Genomic DNA, 18,714 nt, shown 5'->3' on the forward strand with positions numbered 1-18,714 from the left:
CACAGCCTGCTCAGCTATGTCCTGTTGCTGTCAAGACTGAAACCAGCCCAGATATCCAGACCTTTAGCTATGTCAGCTATTTCATCAGAACTCTAAAAGCGCTGAACCTGCATACACAAAGGAGGAATGTGGTACCAGGTGGCTGCAGCTGTTGACCAGGGAATGCTTCCTCGGAAGACACCAGTGAGCTTTTCCTACTAAGGACAGCAGATGGAGATGCATGCATGAAACAAGAGCTTGTGTAATGTCCTACTGCAGTTCTCCAGGGGCTCTCAGGAATGCAGGCAGAGGTGCAGGACTTCTCTGCCAATAGAGGCAACATTTAATTAGCTTTTACCTAGCAGAGAAAGAACAAAGCAACAGGTAAAAGATCAAAAGCTGCTCCCTGGAAAGCAGGAGGGATTTAAAGGGAAATATTGCTTTGATCCTGCAGAACATCTGTTGCTTCAGCACTGCCTTGATGTGCAGGTGGATAGTGCTGCCGGTACGCACACGCGTATGCAGGTTGGGAAGAGGAAACAAAAATAAGACAGATGAAGAATATGGTGTCCTGCCAGCATAGAAATTTAGTCTGTTGCATTTGTCTTGCAGAAGAGCTATGCACCACAAATCAAAGAGAGTCCACTATGATACTGCAAACAAATAGCCAAATATACTGGGATATATAAGTATCATCAGGAAGACTCAAATGAATGCTTTCATCGTTGCCACAGGCTAGGGAATTCTGCGTAGCTTTGGTTGCAGCATTAAAGAAAAACAGATGCAAGTCACTGGACAGTTTCAGGGAGAGTGACAAGAGTGATCTGGAAAGAGATTGCCAAAGGAAGACTAAAGAAAGGGAAATGTATTAAAAGTCTTCATATGTGTGAATTGTCACTGCCAAAAAAAGGAAGAGCTGTCTGTGGAGGACAGGAGAAGTAGTAGGGCAATTGAACTGTGGCAAGGAATATCTAGTCTAGTCATTCTAACAGCAGGTGCACCACAATAGGGCAACCTGAAAAGGCTGTTTCCGTCACTGGGGGGTTTCAAAGACAGGCTGCAGAAATAGATAGGCAGTTGGCCCCAGCTAGGACCAGATGACGGACTGGACCTCTTAAGGTCATCTAGTCTTCTAGTACAATCCCAGAAGTCTCTGAAACACAGCTGGTGAATGTGCCTCTCCTTCCTAAAAGACAAGAGGAGTTCATACAACACAAACCAGCAAATAACAAAGAGACCAAATCTGCAGGGTTTGCTCTATTCTCAGCCCTCTTCTGTGTGGGACAATGTCTGCACACACAGTCCATGGGGCCTGGGTCACAAGGAGAAGGATGTATTGCTGTTGCCTCTTGTGTGAGCTTGGGAAGACAGGCAGGAACCATCCTACAGCTAAGTCAGCATTAAATCAGCACCATTAAAAAAAAAAAGAAGTATTTTTCATATTAATTTTATATTTATCCCTTGATCTGAAGGGATTCTTTCCAATGTGGCAGAGACATCCCAGCTCTCTAGAAGCTGAAGCACTGAATTAGCTGATAAGCTCTCGCTGAGTGCCAATATTTATTAAGCACACATACATTTTCTTCTCCCACACATCAACTGTCACCGCTAAAAATCTTTGCTACAGCTACCGAGTCTGTTCGCGCAGACCCTGGCTGCTCTCCCAGTCAATGCCAGCACTTCTCAGCTACACGAGATCTCACAAACGTGCTGGGGAGCCAACTCCTGAAATCACCCCAGGAGTCTCTTCACAAGAGCCTGACCAGTTCCAGCCAGCAGCATTTCAAATAACACCGGCTGCTTGCCTCCTTTAGAAATGCCCTTCCCCTTCTCACAAACCGATCAACAACAAAATCCTGTTTGGCTTGGCAGATCGCACCCTCACCTTGGCAGACACTGCTGGACCAAATGTTGCTGCCTCCGGTCGCACAAGATTCCTGTATTCCAGCAAGGAAGGCAATTCAGGGCTCCTGCATGGGCTGACACAGGCTCCAGCACATTATTCCTGATCTGGACAGCACACACTGACACCAGAGCGGTTCATGAGCATGTAAGGTAACAAGGCTTCTCTCACAAAAAAGTTTAGCCTATAGAGGCATATGTCAGCCTGCACTTTGGGGTCAGCTGCAGCCAACAAGTCACACTGCTGAGCACTTTGTGCGTGGCAGTGGGTCTTGTGGCTCCAAGGGCAAATTTGCTGTGCTGGAGTTTAATAGATTTACAAGCAAAATAAGCCGAGCTACAGGGCTCTTGAAGCGAAACATGAGACCTACAGCATGTCTGGGCACAGAAAAGGAACATGAGCTGTCAAACATCGGCACCAAATTTAAGCATGAAACGCCTTAAGTAAGAAAAGCGCAACAGGCTTTTTTTCTTTTTTTTGCCCTCAATAACTTGAATTTGATTTTACATATTTAAAGAGTACAGAGTCACTGCACCAGGCAGGTCTCAAACACTAAGGAAGTCCCTGTCGCCTCCTCCTCCCCTTTGGAAAATCAAATGCCGGGTTTGCATCTCTGGTAGCTCAAGCACAGGTTAGAGCATGCTGGAAGGCAGCGCGACCGGAGATGGAGTATAGGAGCCCGGGAGTCAGGACTCGCAGCTTCTTTCCAGTTCTCTGACTGGATTTTCTGTGCAACTCTCAGCTAGTCACTCACTTGATCTATACTTCCCTATGTATACATGAGAGCCCTTGTAACGACCTTCCCTTTGTATCGCAATACCTCTACATTAGGAGAGGGGAAAAAAAAAAAGCTTTCAAAACTACTAGCTATTAGCTGGAGCTATTTAAGATGACCTAGCCAAATCAAGGAAAAAAGTTTACCATAGGGAGCCATTCTGAAGTCATCCCATTTCATGGGGAGAATTATGTAGGTCACCACAAAGTCTTTCATTCCTGACCTGCTGGTGCAGCAGTGGCACGCAGAGTACAGAGTAAAGCAAAAGTAACAGCAGTCACCAGCGAAGGCTGAAATCCTGACACTCGCACAACTCCAATTCCAGTCACTTCAGTGGAACAGATTTCGCTCAGATGCATTTCAGCTGAGAAGGTAAAAAAGGGACAGCAGACTAAATACTGCAAGTTTGTGAGTCAGAGATAAAAAGGGAAATGAAATGCTATCATCAGAGCCTGCCTGCTGCTCCCAGCCACACCTGCTTAGGCATAAAAAAGCAAACAAAAAGCTTACCACCCCTCCAGCACTGAAAGTCAAACCACAACATGCACTTTAGCGCCGAGAAATTATTTGTGCCATATGTCCCTCCATCCCAAGATTAAACATCATTTCATATTACTTAACTGCAGTGCTTGTGCAGTAGGTAACACTTCTATGGTGTTTTATTTCTAGCATCCTGTAGCCGTGGCCTGATAACACTCACAGTACTAGATCCTTCAATATCAGCAGCTAAAAAAATCCCAGGAACCTGGTTTCACAGCTGAACTGATGAACTAATTGCAAAGTCTTTCCTCAATATGACAGACATCAGACCATGTGTCTGCCATTCTGACACTTTGAAATAGTCTCCTTTCCACCCTGCCCCAGGCAGGACCATGCCCCCCTCCCTTCTTGCCTGCTGGACAGAGAAAGCAACACTCTGCCCCATCTCGGCTCCCCAGCTTTACGCCACCACACAGCGAGACATACAGAATAAACTCAGATATTCAGCAAATTCAATACGAGGTCAGAGAAGCAGCTTTCAGAGACCTCTCTGCTTTTAGCCAAGTTATCACCAGAACGAGAACAAGCTCCTCTAAGCCTACAAACCTAAAGGAGGCTTCTACAAAAGAAGCAGCAAGCCTGAGAACTTTACCCTGAGCTGTCCTGGACTTAACATTTCTACTATTTTCTCTTAAATGATCTTTCATTTTTATTACTTCCTATTCAGAGTGTCAACTAAGAACATAATACCTTTGCAAGACAAGCTACCAGTCAAAGAACAGAGAAGACGGGAAAACCTCAGAGAGGAAGAAGCAGAGTTATTTTACAGAGTGTCAGCGGCACAGCAAGCAATATATCAACACGTAATCCCTGCCCTGGTGCGCCTGAAGGCCATACATCAAATAATTGCCAAGGATCCCAACCATCCATCTTCACGTCTCCGCTGATAACAGAACTCAGCAAACGAAGACGTAGATATCGGGGTAATTTGAGAGAAGACCACCTCCCCAAAAGTAAGGAAATCATAAAAATACCCCAAGCTCTACGGAGCCACTCCAAAACAGCAGAAGATAAAGTTAAAAAACTATTTTCGCATTCCGCTTTGTGCCGGCCCCGAGCCGCCAGCACACCGACCGCCTCGGGGGCTCCGAAGGCGGCGGCGGCGGCGGGGAGGGGGGGATGTAGGAAGGGAAAGGGAAGACAAAGAGTGGGATAAAAAAAAAAAAAAAAATGGATGCATCACCAGGGTGCCGGGCAGGATACCCGGGTGGCCCATCCCCGGGCGGCCCATCCCCGGGCACGAACCCGTGTGACAACGACACGCGTGACGAGCAGCCGGCCCAGGGACCCGGGTGGGCAGGGGCAGCCGCTGCCGCCCACCGCAGCCCTAGAGGCACGGCCCCGGCGCACCGGAGCCGGCGTTACCCACCGCTTAACGCCCCCGTGGCGAGCGACGCCCCGCGCGGCCCCGGCGCTTTTACCGGTAAAGACGAACCCGGGGAAACTTCTCGGCTCCTTTCACGAACCGGTCCGGCCCCGGGCGGGCTCCGAACCGACGTCCCCCGCGCCCCCGCCGGGCCCTGCGCGGGGGACGCTGCCACCGCCCCGCCCCGCCCCTCTCCGCCCCGCCCCGCCCCGCCCCTCGGCGGCGTGACCCGCGGCTGCCCGGCAGCCGCCTCAGGCGGGGCCGCCTCAGCGAAGGAAGGGTAAAGAGGGACCCCTCCCGCCGCTTCTCACCCCTCCGGTCCCCCCCAGCACACCTCGCCCGGATCCCGGCCCTCGGCGCCGTTACCTGCTGCCCCGCACCGGGACATGGCGGCCGGGACGCCGCGGGCCTTCCCCCGGGCCCGGCGGGCAGCGGCGGGCTGAGGTAGTGTGGCCCGGGGTAGTACGGCCCAAGCTTCCCCCCCCCCCCGCTCTCTCATATGGGCTGAGGTGGTGCGGCCCGAGTCCCCCCTCGCGGGCTGAGGTGGTGCGGCCCGCAGCGCTCACGTGACCGGGTGTTGACGCGTCGCCTGGCAACAGGAAGATGGTGCGGCCGGCGGAGGGTGAGTGCGGGGCCGGGCCGCGGACGGGGCTCCGCCGCCCGGCTCGGTCCGGCCCCGGGGCTCGGCTCCGCCCGGCCTCCCCGGTCTCCTGTGGGCCCAGCCGCGGGGAGCCGGGCCGGTACTCACTCTCTCTCCTGCGGGACGCTCTGGTTGCAGGCACAGGCCAGCCCCAGTCCCATGGAGGAGGCCCCCGGTGCGGCAGCAGAGGGATCTGGGGTGGAATTCGGCTCTGCTGAGCGGGATATAATCAGAGTTCCGTCGCATTCTGCTATGGAGGTGATTTCCTTTGAAACGTTCACAGGGCAGTGTGTTCCCCTGCGTTCCTTACAGGGTGATGTCTTCGTGGAAGCAGTTTCAACAGGGAGAAGTAAAACGGCGGAGCAGTTATTGCAGTCTTGCCCTGCATATAAAAAAAAAAAAAGCCACTAGACGGTAAATTTAGTTAAAGTTCCTGTGTGTTAGCAGCATCCTGAAGTATGTGTTTCTCACTCAGTTCTTAGGTAGCACGTTTCTGCTATAGACACTTTAAAAAGGGAGTTACCCACGTTTTATAGATGCACATACTTGGGCTCTTTTTTTGAGGTTTATTGGTGATAAGTTTTTTTTATTCCATTGACACTGCAAAATACTTGAATTTGGCAAATTATGTTATGGGATAAAACAGTGTCTCTTTAAAAAGAAAGAAGAGAATAATTTGGCTATATGCAGTGCAACCTGGAAGACTTTTTTTAATAAATCCCTAAAGGGCAGGTTTTGTTTAAAGAGATGTGAGCTAGAACACGTGAAATTAAAAGTGGTGTGTAGAATTTTTGTCAGGATTGTTACTATCATAATACTAGCTGGGTGACCATTTTTGCAAATGAGATTAAACTTCTAAATTAAACTTCTGTGCCCTGTGATAAAAAGCAGTTGCTACAATACCATAGCATTAACATTAAACAAAGTACACAACCCGTTATAATGCTGCTGTTCTGCTTTTTGCCTGTGTTGCATGCTAGGCAATAGAGGCAGAGAATGGCAGTGACAATGAAGAGTCTGTTCATCTGGAGGACCAAGAAGAGACATTTCCCCCGGCAGAAAGAGGAGTCTATGGAGCTACAGAGCTGTTTGGCTCTGCAGAAGTGAGGCACTATAATAATATATATAATCTTATTCATGGAATGCATGACCAGTAGTTGTAACTTCAAATTCTCCTGGTGCAGTTTCATTGCTGCAAACGCAAAACCAATCAGAATTGGAACAGAGAGAAGCTAATGGGTCAAGCACGAAGTATACAGAAACTCTGACAAGACTGGAGAGGTTCTTTTGTTGTGCTGTATCAGGAGTGACACAGCTTTGCCAGTGTATCTGTGCACTGATTTTAGAACAAGGCCCTCTTGTTGATTCTTTGTCTGCATTGTTCATGCCTCATGATTACAAAAATAAGCAGATTTTTAGGGGCAAATAGAGTTAGATTGAAAAGCTGTTTCAGGTGATGGATTTTATGTTTCAGGAAAAACCTCCTGAGACTTTCTCAGACAAAGTAACATTAGACAGTTGTCCTCCTGAACTGGACGACATGGAGCAGCCAGTAACAGACAGAGGGAACCCTTCCCATACGTCCTCAGGAGCTCCTTTGCAGGCATCTGCATTGTCAGTGGAGTTGAACAGCTGCACAGAGTCAGGTATCATTCAGTTCCTCATTAACAGTACAATACTTAATACCATCTGTCAAGTACAATTTCTAGCTTTCTTCCTTTCTGATCATTGTTAATCCAACTGGAGGCATAATACTATGAAATCTAAGCCTTTTCCTTTATCTTTGCGGGGGGAGAAGGGGGGCTGTCCAGGTAACATTGGAGAACCCATTTCTCTCTATTTAGAGTCTGCCTTTGAGCAATTCAGTCAGCTCACTAGTGGGCACGGTGACCAAAGATGGGAAAAGGAGCGCCAGCAGCGTGGAGCTGAGGAACATGAAATAAGCAGAAGAAATGAAGAAACCATAGAAGAAACAGAACTGGTCGTCTTGGATCCAGAACATGTGAGAAGTCATTCTTCTTTGCAGACTTGATATTTTTATTTGTATAAAATGTACAAGGTAAATTGTAAGCAGTGGCTTAGTTGTATGCTATAACAACGTGTAAAAATTGCTTTTGCAAAAGTACTAACTCCTGAATGTGTCTACTCCCTCAGTATTAACCCCAAAGTTGCAGGTTCAGAAGTGAGCAATGTAGTGGGCAAATCGGATACTCTTCAGTATTCCTGAAAGAGAATTCTTTGCAGCAAGAGCGAGTGGATGGGTTCTCAGATGTCGCTCTTCCTATATGTTTCTGACTTTCAAATATTCTCAGTAGTCACTTTCTGATGTCAACAAATAACCACTATGTAAGTCTTCTCACTTGTTACAGTGAGTGTAGCTAAAATAAGAATGCAAGTGTCTATGGCAGAAAATAAGGTGTTTTATTTAATAGTGGGAGTAGCAGTAAGGTTTCTTCATAATTTATTTACACAAGTGTGTTAAACTTTATCAACGTCATACTTCTTTACAGCCTCTGATGAGAAGATTCCAGGCTGCCCTGAAGAATTACCTTACTAAGCAGATGGAAAAAGTGAACCTAGAGCTTCAGGAACTGGTATAGGGCATTCTTTCTTTGCCTTCCCACAGCAGCCCATCCCTGTCCAAGCTGGAGGGAGAGAGCTGATTTCCTCTTGTGTTTGCAGAGGACAGCAACAAAGAAGGGCAAAATACAGAGAGAAGAGCTTGGGGTGATTCTTTATGGAGCGCAGCAGCAGCTGGCCCATCTGCAGATGGAACTGGAGAAGTGCCATGACCGCCATTCTCAGATGGCCGCAGCACGTCGGCAGCTGGAAGAGGAACTGGAGGGCCTCAGGCTTACTTACAAGAAAATGTGTCAGAACACAGATGATGAACGCAAGAAAGGTGACGGAGGCAGTCCTTGCAATATTTCCTAATTCTAGTACTATGTGGAGAAATTAATTTGAATGTAAGTCAACCATTGGATTGAAAAAGACAGTAAAACTCATCAGCAATAATGCACTCATTGAAAAGTTTCATAGATAATCCTGGTTGCCATATAATTTCTAGTGTTTCTAAGACCATGTTGCTACATTGTACTTCTAAGAAGGTCTTTAGGACTAAAAATAAACCCCTTCCTGGCAGGTGGGTTGTTGTGTGACTTAGCAGGAAGAAAAGTCCCATCAGTCTGTTATGTTTGCCTGTGTCTCTGTAAGGGTGTGATGAGATTGCAAAGGTAGGTTATTAGGGGCATCCAGTAGTATGAGAGCAGCATCCATGTGGCAGCCCATTCCAGCCAAAGAAATGGACTTGACTTATTCTTTTTGGGTTGTGGGCATTTGGATAGGAAACAGTAAAACAATTGCAATGGCAAGGATAGCTAAGCATTAAAATAAATTGCCTAGGAAGTTTTTGCGGGTTATTGAAAAAAAGTAGAGAAGCATTCAACAGACTGAGAAAGAGACAGTTCTGTATTGGGGCAAAGGAGTGGATTCACAGCCTCCTGAGGCCCGTTCTTTGGTTTCCTGGGATTTTGTGTGCTGGGAATCAAGGAATTGCTTACCAAGATTTTTAGCTTTGCTTGTGGAGCTATATTCCAAAGCTGATGTAAATTCTTATTTCAAGGAGGGCTGATTTAGCTGCTCTGTGTGTGGTTTTTGCTTTGGGTGCTTCTGTATTTCTTTCCCTTTTATCTCTGTTTAAAGTGTATCCTACAAACATACTTCTCTCTAAATATTTTTCCTTCTGCCTCCCCAGTTTCTGCAATGCAGACCCAGGTTGAAAACCTGGCCTTGCATCTCTTCTACATGCAGAATATGGATGAGGATATGCGTCATAATATTTTACTAATGAAACAGTCGACAAAGAAGGCTGAGGCAGAGAAGGTCCAGGCTGAGGTGGAAAAGAAAAAACAGGTATCAAGTAAAACTGTCTTCTTTAAAATAAGTAAATAAATACAGATGACAGTTAGTGGTGAGTCTTGGAGGATGTGCTGCCTTGTCAGAAGGAAGGCTATAGTGACTGAATTATGGAAGATGTGTGGGGATATTTTTCCCAAATAATTGAAAAAAAAAAACCCCACGGGCTTTAAAAATGAGAAGAATCCCCCCCCCCCCCAAGATAGTGGCATGTACTTCCCAAAGGTTTTTCACAAGCTTTACAATAGTAAATCACTCAAGCAAAGGGGGTGTGGGGGCAGAAAGATATTTAGTGAAGAAGTATTGTGTGTTCAAGTCTGGAGAATTATTCTGAGCGACAGCGAGTTTCACAATGAAAAGTGAACTTTGAAAATGAACTGAGCTGGTTGGTGTGCTGGAGCTCCCTCTGCTGCCTTCTGCTTGCAGCAGGACACAAACTGATTATTATTAATACAGAATTGCATGCAAACAGTTGAAATCAAATGGATTTAAATGTTTTTTAACAAAGGCTTTCAAAACATAAATTATTAAGATTCCAAGCTGCTGGAGAGGTGGCACAATATAATCCATTCTGACAGGAATGAATGCTGCTTCAGATCCGAAGTATCAATTTACTACTGCAAATGGGATAATAAAAAATCAGCAAAGAAGGTTTCATTCTCTTGAAAGTTGTCGCTGCTGCATTCAGGAGTCATTTGTATATGAATGGAAAAGTTTCAGTAGGAATCAAAACTAATCCAGTTGCCAGTTTAATTCCTTTTCTAGCCTATGTTATTCTTGTAGAATATAGTTGGTTAAGACTGAGATTATATTACTCATCCTGAACTGTTTGGCTATGACTCTTTAGGATCTTCTACTGGACCGCTTAACAAGAAAAGCCTATGAACTACAAGAACAGATTGCTCTGTTTGAAGCTCAGTTTGTGGCTCAGGCAGAGGGCACAAAAGTAACTCGGCAAACAGTAAATGAGGTAAGAGGGTACTTTTTTTGCTTCTGGTTAATATTTCCCTCTGGAAGGACTGACTGTTTGGCTCATGCTCACGTGGTATGTACAATGTAGGCCAGAGTTGTATGGCTTGTTCCTGTTTGGAGGAATGAAGACTTCTTTTTTTTTTTTCTTTTTTTTTTTTTTTTTTCCTTTTGTCCTTAAGAATTGCTTGTAAATCACTTCCTCCCCGACCGTCTCAGCACTTTTTTTCTTGCAGACCTATGCTCTGTGGTCTGGTGTGGCAATAAACCAGACACATGTTAGTTGAAGCTGTTCCTGCCCAGCATATTAGGAACAGAAAAAAAAAATACTGCATTGTAACATGAATTTGTTTTTTCAACACAGTATAGATTCATCCTGTCTACCAACTCTCTCTTTCCTAGGCTTGTATGGAGGTACAGGCTATTAACATGGAGAAAAAGCGATTGATGAACCACTGGAATAGCAGCTTGGCTGGAATGAAGCAAAGAGATGAGGCCTATATTGCCACACAAGAGTTGCTGAGGTATGGCATCTGAAAACAGTCCCAGGAGAGACCTCAAATAATTTGGACAGGAGGGACTCCAAAAGGGGCAGTATGTCTGCTGTCAAGTTTATGACTGTATGTGCAGGATGTGTCAAGCAGAACAAGTTTGCTGCTCTAAAGCACATAATAAGGTTAAAGAATTAGAAGCACAGTTCTTTGTAACTATTTTCTTTATCCAAAACACAACTCTCCCTTGAAATGTGTGGGTTTTTTAAAGCTCTTTAGAGTTTTTCTATTCATACTTTATTTCTTTAAAAGAGTTCCTTCATCTTTGCAACATCTCGCAATCCAAAGAGCTAGACATCAAGAAGGATTTATCTCTCACTTTCAGTTAGGTGTTTGTGATGCCTTTAGAAACCTTCAGGAAAACCTTCCTATTGTTGCCAAAGGAAGTGTTTATTTGGTCTGGAGTCTTAAAGTTTGACTGATTCTCTGAGAACAAACAATATACTTTTATATGGTGGCATCCTGGTAAGAATGGGGGTTGGGAACAGGACTGAAAGAAGGAATTAATTTTCCTGCATACATTTCCTTTTAAATCTTAATTTCTCCATCCATCTTCTGATGACTCTGCACTGTCACAGCAGACTAGCCTTTATAAAGATCTTCCTTCTTGGTCAGTTGTTGCTGCAATAACATGTTTGAAAAGAGGAATTTGTAGATGACTGTTCAGCACACTAATCAATGCCTGTGATGATTTTCCCTCTTCTTTGCTGCTCCAGCAAGTACAGACATGACCTCAAATCCCTAGAAATGGACATCCATGGCTGTCGAAAGTCAATCAGGAAAGAGGAGGAGAAGAATGAGTTGCTTGTCACCATCCTGAGCCGTTCACAGAATGATGCCAACACGACAAAGAAACTGATTGCCCAGTGCCTTTCAAGGCAGGAGGCCTTGAAGGTTGAATTTGGCACCTATGCTCGCATTCTCCATGAGACAGAGCAGGCCCTCAACAGGACCAAGATGGTGAGAAGACTTACCTGGAAGAAGAATCCTTTCAAATCAGACATGGATATTTAATCCCCTTTCCCAAACAGTTGTAGTGATCCTGTCTCTGTCTTCCATACTTTTTAGGATCAAGCTGCTCATCTGAATGAGTTGCTGTCCATAAGTAAGGATATAGAGAAAGGAACTGATGCCAAAGAGCAGATCGAGAATCAAATTGTGGCAAAGCTTCAGGAGCAGATGATGTCCAGCAAAGCCACAAAGCACTTCTCACAGCTGACTGCAAAACTTCGTAGAAGAAAAACAGATCTGGTATGGTGTCCCTTCCAGTTGGGAGGGTAGGGGAAGGAAACTGCCTGGAGCAGTGTTTCTCAAGTGTGTTTTGTCAGTGTCTTCATTCTGGTTTTCAGGTCTGCAGTTGAAGGTCTGCTGAGTTTGCAACTCCAATTTGGTCCTTCCAGTGATCTTATTGCAGGATTCTGGTGTATGTGAGAGAGTTTGGCCAAAAAGGCCTGACAGATAACATACTATTCTTTCTTTACTTAAAAAATGTGACAGAATGATGAATGCTGGGAGTAGTTACTATAAAGTATTGCCAGTTCTTATGTATTAGAGGAAGACAGTGGATGTGTGGTACTTCTGTACTCCACATTAAACTAACTTATCGCTCTATACTGCATCACGGAATGTGATACGGGCATGCTCTCAGTTTCTAAGTAAGGATTACAGTCCAGGGAACAGTCAAACCAGACCCACAGTTCTTTATGGCATAATAAGTTGCTCTCTTTGGGAGTGTGTAACTGGTAGAGATAGAAAAACTAGAAGATTCAGCACAGTATTTATCATACTGAGTTGTGTGGGCTGGCACTAACACAATGTGCTCACACCTCTGTATTTTCATGGGTTACTTCAGCCTGCCCCTGGCTTTTTTAAATCAAGGGCATATCTTAAGTAATTGGAAGACTTCCAGGGTTGGCTTCTATTGTGAGAAAGGCCCCTCCACTCCCCTTTCTGACAGATACATGAACACATGGGTACTCCACATTGACTCCTATTAGCATCTGTGTTGCATGGTTGAATATAGTGCAGAGACTATGGACTTGGAAAAGAGCGAATTGTAACCTCTTGGAGTGTGGTCCAGGCTGTGCAGAAGTAGCAGACAGGCTCTTGAAAGTTACCTGGCTGCATTCATACTGCTCTCAAACAAAAGGCATAGCCACGCTTTCTGGCTAGTAAAGTTGTTAGGTGAGGGATGCGTTTGTCAGGTATGGTGGCGAATGTACAATACAATCATGTCCTACTACTGTTAGCCAGGTAGCTAGAGACATCCAGGCAGGGAAGATAATTGCAGAAGTGATGAGTGTAGTCTCTTGAAGAGTTTGGGGATGTTTAGGCTCTTTAATGCTTTTCAACAGCCTTATGACAGAGGTAAATATTGCTATCTCCTGTCGATAAATGGAGAAACAAAAGTACAGAGAAGGTAAGTAGCTTGCTTACAGCTTGTAGCACAGACCTGGGAGTAGAATCTAAATCCCCTGATTCCTGTGCTTTGATAAGCAAGCCTTACAAATAAATGAGTTGCTGTTGGTGACAGTAATTTGTTTTCTGTCTGTTGATATTCCTAGGAGCTGCATTTTTCCAAGGTTGAGAATGATATGGCCCAGGTTATTCTGAATGCAACTCATACCAACTGCAGGCTGACAATTCTCCAAAAAACACTTTGTGAGCTGGACAAGGAAATAAAAAATATCTATGATCTGATCAGCTGCAGGGAAAGTGAGATTGCAAAGTGCAGTCTCCTGATTGAGAACAAGCGAGGGGTCATCAGCCAGTACAACAAGAGGTTGGAGATGATTCTTTCTCAGCAGGGGGTATGTACTTTTATGTTTCAGTCCCAAATTTGATTTTATTCTTTGTGGTGACCACAGATGTTCTTGATAAATGTAACTGTGTAAGCGTTGGATAGTTAACTTTCAGGCATCAGTATTGTGACTTAAAAGCTGCACTAGCTAGTGTAAACGTTTGTATTTGTCAAACAGTTCTTAACGCATGCGAAGAGGAGCTGGCATTAGGGAATTGTGAAATGAGGGTGTGCCTAGCACAGATTTCTGCAGGGAGTTGTCTACACCAGATGAAAATGTTGAATGACATCAATACTCTGGGAGTAAATAGGATCTCATTATAAAATCTGCATAGACTGATGAGGGGAGAATGGAGCAGGCGGTGTAATTTAAGTAGTTTGGTAGTTGCCCCCATTCAGATGATACCCAGATCTGTCCCTAGCACTGTGAGCTGTTAAGACCTGTATGGATACCAATGCAAAAATGAGTACTGTGACATATGCTTGGCAAAAACTTTTGAATGTCCAGATGTACCTGTTGCAATAACTTAGGAGGCCCTTTCGCCACAGAGTCTGAGAACCTTCCGGGCTTCTGTCCCATTTATTCCTGTGAGCTCAGGAATGATTAGTCCCATCCCACTCATGGGAAATGGAGGCAGGAGGTAACTAACTGACAAAACAACAGTATAGTTGAAGTATTTAGTAGGCATGCAGCAGTTGGACTGGCCTTCTGCAGTGATGCTATAAACAAGTGCTCCAGCAGCTTCTACCTGATTTATCCCAAACCTTGCCCTCGTACAGGGGCAAGAATTGGGACCACTGGAAATTGAGATCAACAAGCTGACCAAGCAGATAGAAGAATATAATTGCGAGGTGATGACACTACAGAAGTACTGGCTCAATCAGCAGAAAGAGCTGGTCAAGTTAACACATAAACGGGAGGAACAAATAGCCTCCTTGGATATGTTAAAGAAACAGATCACAATAATGGAGCAGAAGAAAGTGCGCATTGAAAGTAAGTCATTCTCTAACTCTTTCTTAAAAAGTTCATCCATGAATGGAGAAAAAGGGGAGTGAAGGCTTACAGATGGGTAATGCCAGACCTTCACCAAAGAATGCCCACAGTGCTCCTACATATGTGTGAGCAATGATGCAAATGGACGCAGTACTATACTCTGGGGCTAAGAGCCAGACACCTTTTGCTGTTTTGCGTGTCGTTATTTCCTATAACGATTGATCTTGCTGTCTTAACTGACACAGTCAAACCCTAAGTGATCATGTCACGTGTTACACTTCTTAAATAAAGTTTGCAAGTAGTTGGTAGGTAAATGCCCGCACCAACGATAGCGCTTTCCTAGGTCAAAACGAACTCTCTTCCACAGTAGTCTCCTTCAAAACCTTATTTGGTTTTTGGACTTGTGGAAAAATGTTTTGGCTGGGTATGTGGGACACAGGTGACTCCGCATGCAGTGTTGTCTGGCTAATAGCAGTTTGTCACACCTTGCCTGTATTCAACCCAGTGCTTGTGGGAATTTTAAGACTTTTTTTCTGTTTACCTGTAGATGAGATTCAGCAGGAAACAAAAGAACAGAAAGACATCGAACGTCACATGAGGAACATGTCAAATGACTTGATAAAGTTGAATGTGTTGATCAACAAGAACAACAGCAGCTTCGAGGAGCTGCAATATGGCAACATTATCACAGAGAACGAGTTTGTACGTTCTCTCAAGGTACACAGGCTTGACATCTCATTTCCAGGTCTCAACCTCCCATGCAGATCAGAGGCAAACAGTGATCCTGTAAATCTTTCCTAGTCTGACAGTTTTGTATTGGTTTATGCTTCCCAAATCCAGGCAGCAGAAAAAGAATCAGTTGAGATGCAGGAGAGGCACAGTCAATTGACTGAGGAGAAGGAAAGACTCCTAAACAGCCTAGTGGAAGCAGAGTAGGTACCAGAGAGATTCTTGCTTTGTGCCACAGTCTTTGAACTCTTGTATATGTGTCCATGTTACCTTTCTTCTCCGGTCATCAAACTGAACTAGTGCGAGAAAATGTGCTTCTGTCCTTATTGGAGAAGAGGAAAGGAGTTTAATGAATTTTTGAAATGCAGAAACTGAAAGGTGCTTTAGCTGTCTGTGGAACCAGCAAGAGCTGAGATGATGTTGGCTTTAATGATTCCAGCATGCTTGTGCTGGACGTTGCCAAGATCTAGATGGGAAGACTGCATGCAGTCTCCTCTGCCAGTAACAGAGTGAGTGTGCTGCACTAGGTGATTAATTGGGGTCCATCAGCCCCCTGTCAGTCTGGGCGTGCTGGTTTTTACAGTCATGATGCCATTTTCTATATTGCGGAGCTTCCCATCTGATTTCACGCTGCTCTGTTGTTGCCCTTTTACATGTGCCATATGCAAATTCTTAGTTTCTGCTGAACTATTCAGTTCTGTGTTCAGAATCGATCTTGGGAGTGTGCTGCCACTGATGCACAGGATGAGCATCCTTTCTATTGTTTACAAAGGTACTGTTTTCCTTTTCTGTCACTGAAGGCATCAAATCATGCTATGGGAGAAAAAGATCCAGCTGACAAGAGAGGTGCGTGCAGCGGTGGATTCTGAGACAGGACAAGGTGAAATCCAAGCCATGAGAACAGAGATTCACAGGATGCAAGTAAGCCACTGGGAAAGAGGACTGAGGAGGGGAAGCTGCACACAACGTATTCAGCTTTGGAGTTGCTGAAACATAAGGCAGGAGATGAGAAACAGGCTGGAGAAGTACCATCTTCAAGGCCATAGCAGCATTGGTAGTCTTACCACCCTGCAGCTAGATTCAGTTAAACACACCCAGCATGCATGCAGTCTATGTGTTCCTTGTGCATGCTATGTAATAGGCTGCAGCAGTATCTAGATATACCTGAGAAATCTATTTAAAGTGTAATCTGTCTGCCACCTTATTCTGTGACCCCAATTTATAAGCAAAGAAATATTGATTACTAAATATTGCATCATCTTAATCACTGGTCAGGGGAAGTCTTCTATCTTCTGGCAAAGCAACTCTTCCCCTTCATTCTCGGGATACTTCTGCGCTTCTGCTTTTGCTGTTGCTAATGAGTTCCAGTGAAACATTTTGAAGATTACTTAGATGAGTTGATAATCCAGTCCTCTGCCTTCCAGATCCACACAGGGCAAACCAGGTTTGGATTTAGAGCAAATTTAGCTTGCTAACGCTCACATGTCACATGTTATCTGGTTTGTGTTGATGGGATGTGCCACACAGAAGGCATCGGTTAGGTGCCATTTGTAAATATTAATTATTTTCAGCCTATTTTATATCTTGACAAATGGCAGGTCCGCTATGGCCAGCTGATGAAGCAGCAGGAGAAGATGATTCGTGATATGGAGGCATCTGTTTCTCGTAGAGAGGAGATAGCGATTCGTGGAGAGGGCCAGAACAAAACAGATAAGAAACGGCTCACCAAGAGCGACTTCCACCGCAAGAAACAGGAGCTGAGAAAGAAGATCAATGAAACCCAGAAGGTGAGAAAGTAAAGCAGGGCTGCGAGAGTTCATGTAGCCTGTATTTGCCTTGTAATGAGCACCAGCGCGCACTTAGCACAGACACACAGGGTGTCAGTACCCAGACCCTGCACCTGTACAGGTACAGCACTGCACAGGGTACAGGCTTTGGAAACTTATTTTTTAAAAAAAAAAAAAAAAAAAGCTCTGGGAAGATGGTTGGGAATGCAGCTGAACTGCAGAACCAGAATCTGCCATTTCCTTCTCTTCCACTTGCTAGAACACTCAAGACTGCAACAAAACCATCCTGGAGCTGGAGACCACCCAAGCGTCCCTTAGTGCCACCTTGTCAGAAAAGCAGCAAGAATTGTGCAGACTGCAGGCTGAGTCTGATGGCCTTGATTCAGATGCAGAATGTCTTCAGAACAAGAAACGATGGGTGAGCACCTCTGCTTCCTTGCAGCGTGTGAGCCAAATAGAACCTGCTGCTTTCTTCTGTTGCCAGCTCCCTGTCTCTTTGTCTCTCCACTATCCTGAACTGGGCATGCTCGGCATGTAATTTGAGCAACACTTTAAGTTAGCTGAGCACATTTTGAGGGCTCCTAGTGGTCCAGAATTGATGCTTGCTTAGCAAGGCAGCATTCGCCTGGAAACATCAGCCTAGAACGACATTGTCTCTCAAAAATATCTAGTGACAACTATCCTTTGTGAGCGCTAGCTGGCTACTCGCAAGTATGATACAAATTTGAGAGCCAGCTCAAGGTCTTGAATGACCTCCTGCGAAGTTTTTAAGTTGGTGAAACTCTGTCCTGGCAAGAGTTGCCTTATATGTGCAGGTGTTTCTCTGATTTATGGAATTCTGTGACATCCAACATTTAAAAACACTTTTTTTTTCTCTTAGTTGACATGTAGGCGTGGCACTCGGATGTGGTTTAGTGGTAGACATGGCAGTATTAGGTTTACAGTTTGACTCGATGATCTGAAAGGTTTTTTCCAACCTCACTGATTCTGTGACTATACCTCTACAACAGAGGTTGTTTGGCTGTTATAATGGGGACTTCACAGCACTGTCCTTCTTAAGAAGCCCTTCCAGTTCAAAATGTGACAGTTATAGTACCTGTGACACGAATCACGTCGTTCTCTTAGTCCTTTTGCATGTGCAGTCTGCTGTCAAAGCAATTTCTGTTGTTGGTTTTCTCAGAACCTTTTGGAGATTGTGGCCTACCAGACACGCCAGAAGCACCTGCAGGCACTGAAGGAAGGGAAGTACGCTCCCTTGTGCCGCACTGAGCAAGCCTGGAGAAACGAGCAGCAAAAACTCCAGGACCGGCTCCGGGCCATCGATGCCGTTGTCCACCAGATCCAGCAGGAACATCCTCAGCACCAAAGGACTCTCCAGTGGCTCAGACAATGCTTGGAGTCCAGGGTCGGCTCCCAGGAAGCCTGACAGAGACACGGACAAAATACATATAACTCTCTGTTCTTGTTCTTGGAGAGGCTGCAGGCTTTGTAAATCAATAAATATAAATGAATAAGCATGCGTAGAGGGTAACGTTTATTAAAGAGGTAGCGTTGCACATTTTTTTTTTTGTTTCTTTCTACATTTCCCTGCCCCTGCTGGGGTTTGAGGGGCTTCCCGGGCCCACCCGCCCCGGTGTAGCCTTGACTTCCCGGGACCCCGCTCTCCCACCGGCTTTTCCCTTACGCTCCAAGCCCCCCCCCCCCCCCCCCCCGCCAACGCTCCAGCCTTCCCGGGGCGGCTCCGGGAAAGGGGAAGGCGCCCGCCC

The 18,714-nt window shown here is 45.3% G+C and overlaps 2 protein-coding genes across 8 annotated transcripts in view; one reads left to right on the forward strand and one right to left on the reverse strand.

The window, feature by feature from the left end:
• The window catches only part of TBC1D16 (TBC1 domain family member 16), a 33,026-nt gene extending 27,982 nt beyond the window's left edge, over positions 1-5,044 (reverse strand). For 3 of the 7 annotated variants that reach the window (XM_075044146.1, XM_075044145.1, XM_075044139.1), the window contains exon 1: positions 4,619-4,724. The gene's annotated coding sequence lies outside the window, so the exon portion shown is untranslated. Of the gene's footprint in view, positions 1-4,566; positions 4,727-4,929 lie in introns of those variants that run through there. The other 4 variants (XM_075044142.1, XM_075044141.1, XM_075044143.1 and 1 more) reach the window with 4 other exon arrangements.
• Positions 5,045-5,056: 12 nt separating this feature from the next.
• Positions 5,057-18,569, forward strand: CCDC40 (coiled-coil domain 40 molecular ruler complex subunit). The gene is made up of 20 exons (XM_075044136.1): positions 5,057-5,185; positions 5,342-5,461; positions 6,184-6,306; positions 6,678-6,849; positions 7,048-7,205; positions 7,714-7,797; positions 7,886-8,105; positions 8,958-9,115; positions 9,966-10,088; positions 10,490-10,611; positions 11,355-11,598; positions 11,707-11,889; positions 13,203-13,448; positions 14,219-14,432; positions 14,980-15,149; positions 15,273-15,364; positions 15,962-16,082; positions 16,760-16,948; positions 17,208-17,366; positions 18,129-18,569. Exons 2-20 carry the CDS (start codon positions 5,363-5,365, stop codon positions 18,372-18,374), a joined length of 3,123 nt encoding a protein of 1,040 aa, XP_074900237.1. The 5' UTR covers positions 5,057-5,185; positions 5,342-5,362; the 3' UTR covers positions 18,375-18,569.
• Positions 18,570-18,714: the final 145 nt, after the last annotated feature.

Source organism: Buteo buteo, chromosome 13 (assembly GCF_964188355.1).
Source record: "Buteo buteo chromosome 13, bButBut1.hap1.1, whole genome shotgun sequence".
Taxonomy (NCBI): domain Eukaryota; kingdom Metazoa; phylum Chordata; class Aves; order Accipitriformes; family Accipitridae; genus Buteo; species Buteo buteo.